Consider the following 5723-nt stretch of genomic DNA (forward strand, 5'->3'; position numbering starts at 1 on the left):
GCAGTTGGTTGTATTTATTTAGCGAATCCTATTTTAAAATTGAAAAACATATATGATGTAACTCTGTACTTTTTAAGATATTAAATTTGCAATAGCCTCCGTCCCTGTCGTGCACAACTATTTCACAACTATTTCACCAATAAAACGACGACTTTTTTAATTTTAAAGACTTGTGCGAAGGGGACATCGTGTTCAGTAAAAGACAAGCTACCCTAGCCCACAGATTCAGCGAAGTCCGCGTGAAAGAAACCCTTTCATCTTCCTACGAGCCAACAACTGTAATTTTTTATCATTAGGCTATGTTTGAGGTATCCAGCTCATTTTTATCTCTAAACCGAGTAGTTCCAGCTAACACGGATTAAAATAGATGACGTGCTATAAAAACCTCGCTCTGAATACTCTACTTCATCTCTCTCTATATATACACACAGATTTCATTCCTCGGTATATCGCATATCGCACATAAAGCAAGCATTCACTGCTAATACTGTCAATAGGTCTGAAGTCATGGGAGTTGGAACGGCAGAAAAGCCCCTGATCAAGAGGCGTTTGTGGAGAATGGCGAAAGTTATAACTTTCCTCGTTAGGAAATGTATGGTGAAGCGCAGGTATTTGCACGAAGAATTTACGAAGATGGGAAAGCTGTTGGCAAATAATGTGCGGAATATATTGTTTCAGGGCAGATCGAGTGGGCCATTTGGGCACAGAGAATACGAATTCTCATGCTCCAATACCCCTGCATTCACAAGACCAAGGCAGCACAATTATTTCTCGTGCATACGTCCCACTTCTTTTGAGGACCAGGAGGAGTACAATATGAGAGTAGATATTTTGCAGCCTTGCAGTTTTCCTGCAGTTGAAGAGTGTGAGACACACACGTACGATTTGGGCGAGGGAGAAGAGTTGGGCACACCCGTTTCTCACTCAAGTGGCGTTAGAGTGGATACAGAAGCGGAGGATTTCATTGCAAGATTTCACAGCCAAATTAAATTTCAACGGCAGATCTCTTTGTTACAGTACGAGGAGATGCTTGCTCGAGGTGCCTGATGCTGATCTGTCCAATTCGACATATTTTCGGCTATAGTTGTGATGCACATTAGCTTAGCTGTAGGAGTAAATATGTTTTGATGTGCACTTGAGCTTTTTATTTCATTGCCAGCGATTTTTAACAAGAGAGTTACTCATTGATTGTACATATGTGTTCACACTATCGCCATAAATCAGTCAAATTTTGTTTCCTCCAATATGTATCTGTCATTTTTTTTTGTTTATAAAAACATAATATGAACTAATGTTTGGAAGGTATATAATCATACCATCACTCTCATCAATCATGTCACACTCATCAATTATATACACTCATCAATTGAATTGGTCAGAACTCATCTAGCTCGGTGCAAGACGATTGAAATAATGTCTCCATTCATTCTATTCACTATTGTATATATTTAAATATTTTCGCTGATAAATGTGCGAAAGAGACGCTTTTCCTATGGACTTCTCATCGCTTCAGTGCAACTCTGCCAATGGTGAAAACAGGACAAACTGTATTAGAGGGTTTGAAGAAATCAGCCGCCATGCAAGGCATTCTGCTGCTTTTCTATGGTACTACGCATTTTGAAAGATTGATAATTAGAGATTGTCTTAAGCTCAGAATTTCGGAATTATATGGTAGCTTTTCAAACAGATGACAGTTGGTAACAGATCATGTCTAGGCAGAGGGCATATGCAGAGGGCAGTGGGCAACGCCTCCAAATTGTTGCAGTGCTCCAGAATAAACTCATGCAGATTGGAGTCGTTGAATGTGGACATTTTATCAAACCCTTTGCATAAGTTTAGAGAAAGTTTGTCAAGTTTTGCATTCCTTTGCTCTGTTTGGGAACAGTGGGTGCGACCAACCACTCCTAGTGAGTGAAGATAAGGCATCTAGACCTTATATTGTAGCCCTCCGTGAACCTAAATTAAATACTATTGAAACTTTGTTTTCATAGTTTTTAGAAATGAAGCGAGAGAGTATTTTCTTGCAAAAAAAAGTGTAACACCAGAGCCCCCATCTCTGGAAGATTCATCTTATACCAGTCATTCTCAGCCATAGAACCTGCATAAGATAAATCACATATGAGTAATTTACGAATTTTTTTGATATCTATAGAAGAGGAAGCAAGAGAAGAACACAAGAAATCTTAATTTTTCTAATAGATCACAGCCTGCAGAGTTTGCCAGTAAATAAGAGATTTTTTTGGATGGAAGGCATAACCCACCTGCGTGAATAGAGACAATTAGAGCATTAAGTGGTCCATCAGGCATATTTTCTTGGCCACTGGAACTGAGGCCAAGTCTAGGAAACATTCCGTCTCAACATCATCCAAGAAATCAATTATGATCTTCAATAATTTTAAATTTTTTTCTCTGCGATTATGGGATAATGATAGACCCTATGAAAGCTTGTTCTCTGTGTTCTACCCAGGCAACATGAGGTTCCCCATAAGAGAGACCATACTTGTGGCTTAGCAACAGCAATAGATACAGTGTAGTAAAGTGATGCAGAAGGTGGTGGGGGTTTCACAAGGATTCAAACTTTTATAGTTATATGGAAAATACAAGGTTTGAAGACTTCAATCCCCACTATGCTTACAAGCACACAAGAGGCTAAAAGGTGTCAAAACCTATCAAACACTTACCCCACTAACTCCAATGGATCAAGGTGTTTGGTTATTCTAAAAATAAAAGGATTCAACTGGTTTTATGATTCAAATGTGTGTTTTAACAACAAAACTCAAGTTTAGGCTTCTAGGCCTAGTTGCCCCTCCACTAGCCCTATTTTGGAGGTTTTTTGATCATAACTCCAACTTTTTCCAAAACATCAGACAAGTAAATTAGTTTTTTAGATACCCATTGGGCTCTAGTTTAACATATTAGAAACTTAGTATAGGTTACTTTGGAGTATATACACTGCCTTTTGACTGTACCTCTGTTTTAGACCCCAAAAATGCAACTTTTACAAAGGAAGTATACTTTATTTGTCCTCCCTGACTCCCAAACTTTCAACAGTCCTATAAAATGGTTCAAAACTCCAAAATATGCAATTACTTTCAATCTAAAACTCTCCCTTATACTCAAACCCCAACGTAGCACCAATCAAGCCTCAAAAGTGAGATTTTACCAAAATCCACACTCCAATCACTTCTCTGACCAAATGATGATTGATTCACCTTTTCATTGGCATAATAAAACTACAGCAATCATAAAAATACCACCTCCAATGGACGGATCTCCTGCCGCTACTCCTTAGCCACCAACTTCCTCATAAATCTTGCAACTTCTCATGGTGGTCACCTACAAATCATTCATTTTCTGCATGTATTCATGTCAAAACTATTGATACATGTTAGAAACAGATCATTCCATGAGTATTAGGCCTGAAACACTCATGGAATGATGATTTTCATGTTAATCCTATCAAAACTTGAAAGAAAACCTCACAAATTGTTAGGGCAGTCAGCAAATTAATGGAGTTTGATACAAAACCCTCAACCAAGCATTCAATAAAGACAAATAATATGTAAATATGTCCTTCAATGAATCACAATGACATTTTCAATCAAAGAATGAACAAAATGATACCAAAACTCCTTAAAATTGCTTGAAAATATGAATTTTATTGCCTTTTTGCTGCTCCCGTCTGTACACAGGTTCCCATGTCCGTACAAGGCATTGAAAAAGGTTTATATAGCCTTCTAATAACTTCCCCAACCATTTCCAATTGGTTTTGAGGATTAGTTTGGGTTAAAACTCCCTAAAAACTAATTCCCACCATTTTACTAACAAGCCATTGCATTTTGAATTTCAAATATTACATTATTCATCTTAGCAATAACTTGACACTCCTAATTGACATTTTTGGACCTTTTAGGCCTTATTACATTTATTCAAAACATCAAAACTCATCTAACCCTATTACATTCAAATTTTGGGTCCTTTAGGACAAATTTGCAACTTTGACAATTTTATCCAACTTGATACATTTTGAATTGCCAAAAGCCATAATAGGCTTTAATATGGAATAATTGATCTTGCTCATCATCCTCTCATCTCCTAATGTCTTCATTATCTTCATTGGCTTCATTTGGTTTGTTGATCTCTTAGGTGCTGCTGCACCATAAAGAGGTTTCTGGGAATGGTACAACCATCTCTGACTGTGATTACAGTCTTCTATTGTGGAGCTTCAAATACTAATTTCCCTAAATTAGCATTGGACCAAACATGAAGCAAAAGCATCTAAGCCAGAAGTAGCAGCATAGCTTACAACAATTTCTTCACGGCCTCGGGAAGGAATTATGTGGCATGTATGCAAAATGTGGAATCATGGAAAAGGCACGTGAATTGTTTGCATAGTGCCACCTGCCTCAACATGCCACCTTTTTGCGTCGTTCATAAAAATTAATAAGAAATTTTAAAAAGTAAGGTAAACAATGATAGGTTTGAACCTTTGACAATTTAAAGGATAACACACTAAGAAAACAAACAACTCAAACTATTATTATTATTAATTTAAATTTAAATATTTGTGGACTAGTTTCTAGATAGTTAACAAAAGCTATATGCGTGAAAAAATTGAAAGGAATAAGAGGAAGTTTTCATAAGATTCATTTCTTCTCCCACTTCAATTAAAAATTTCTACTCCAATCTCATGCAATTTCTTTAAGGATTGGAGATGGCATCCGAACTATAATATTGATAATTTTTCTCTCAAGTTTATATTATCAGAAACTTCTTCCTCCAATCTAATTACAATCAAGATTAAAGGTGAAATGGAATGTGAATTGGTCTGAGTTTTATTGGTTCAGCCCGAATCTTGCTGTTTGGAAATCTAAAGCTGAAGCTAAGGCTCAATTGCTAGCTTGGAAGATTGATGCAGAGCCAAACAACAAACTAGGTGATAACCTTCTCTCACCCACAACTACTATGTCCAAATCAAGTTGTTTTGTTTGTTCAAGGTGTCAAACAACACACCTACCAAGTTCTCAACTCACACAACAATTTGTGTGACCAGATCCATAAAGGATTAGTATCTTCTGGTACAGGTGGGATGGAAACATTCAACCCTTGTGTGAATGGTAGACAATCTTCCAGTATCGGTGGGATGGAAACCTATTGGATTTTGTTTATTGGTGGTCCAACCAACACAAAACATCCATAAGATATGACTACCAAATGTATTAGGGGGTACTTGTCTCTCAACTGTCCTATTTGTCTAGTAGCTCTACCAGTTGACTAGTAGCCCTATCGGTTGAGTTCTCCACACACAACTTGATAAAATTTCAAAGGACAAGAAAAAATAAGGCCAGATTCAGATACCCTTTATCAAGTTACACAATTCCCTAAAGGCTTAGATTCTAACCCCATTTTTGAAAGGTCTATACCCTTGCTGTCTTTCCAGACCTAGTTAAGCTAATTAGGCCTAATTTACAAAGCAAGTACCCCTTGTATTAGTCCCCCAACTAAACCAACACTTTTTCAAGGTGGGGTAAGGTGTCAAACCACCAAATCCAAGGTTTCAGGACTTGATCCCATCTCCTTTGTCTACTGCAAGTGATTTTCACTTCTATAGTTCAGGTGATCACATAGAGATGCCTGCCTAGGGTCAATTCAATCTCTTCGGGCTTGGAACCTCCCTGCAAACCAACACCAAAATCTCATGGTACAATGACCCCTCTAAAATT

At 37.4% G+C, this 5723-nt stretch overlaps 1 protein-coding gene across 1 annotated transcript; it reads left to right on the forward strand.

Moving 5' to 3' along the window:
* The first annotated feature begins 307 nt into the window (after positions 1-307).
* LOC131071929 (uncharacterized) lies at positions 308-1244 on the forward strand. The gene has a single exon (XM_058007903.1). It carries the CDS (start codon positions 508-510, stop codon positions 1045-1047), a length of 540 nt encoding a protein of 179 aa, XP_057863886.1. The 5' UTR covers positions 308-507; the 3' UTR covers positions 1048-1244.
* The last annotated feature ends 4479 nt before the right edge of the window (positions 1245-5723 follow it).

Source organism: Cryptomeria japonica, chromosome 7, assembly GCF_030272615.1.
Source record: "Cryptomeria japonica chromosome 7, Sugi_1.0, whole genome shotgun sequence".
Lineage (NCBI taxonomy): Eukaryota > Viridiplantae > Streptophyta > Pinopsida > Cupressales > Cupressaceae > Cryptomeria > Cryptomeria japonica.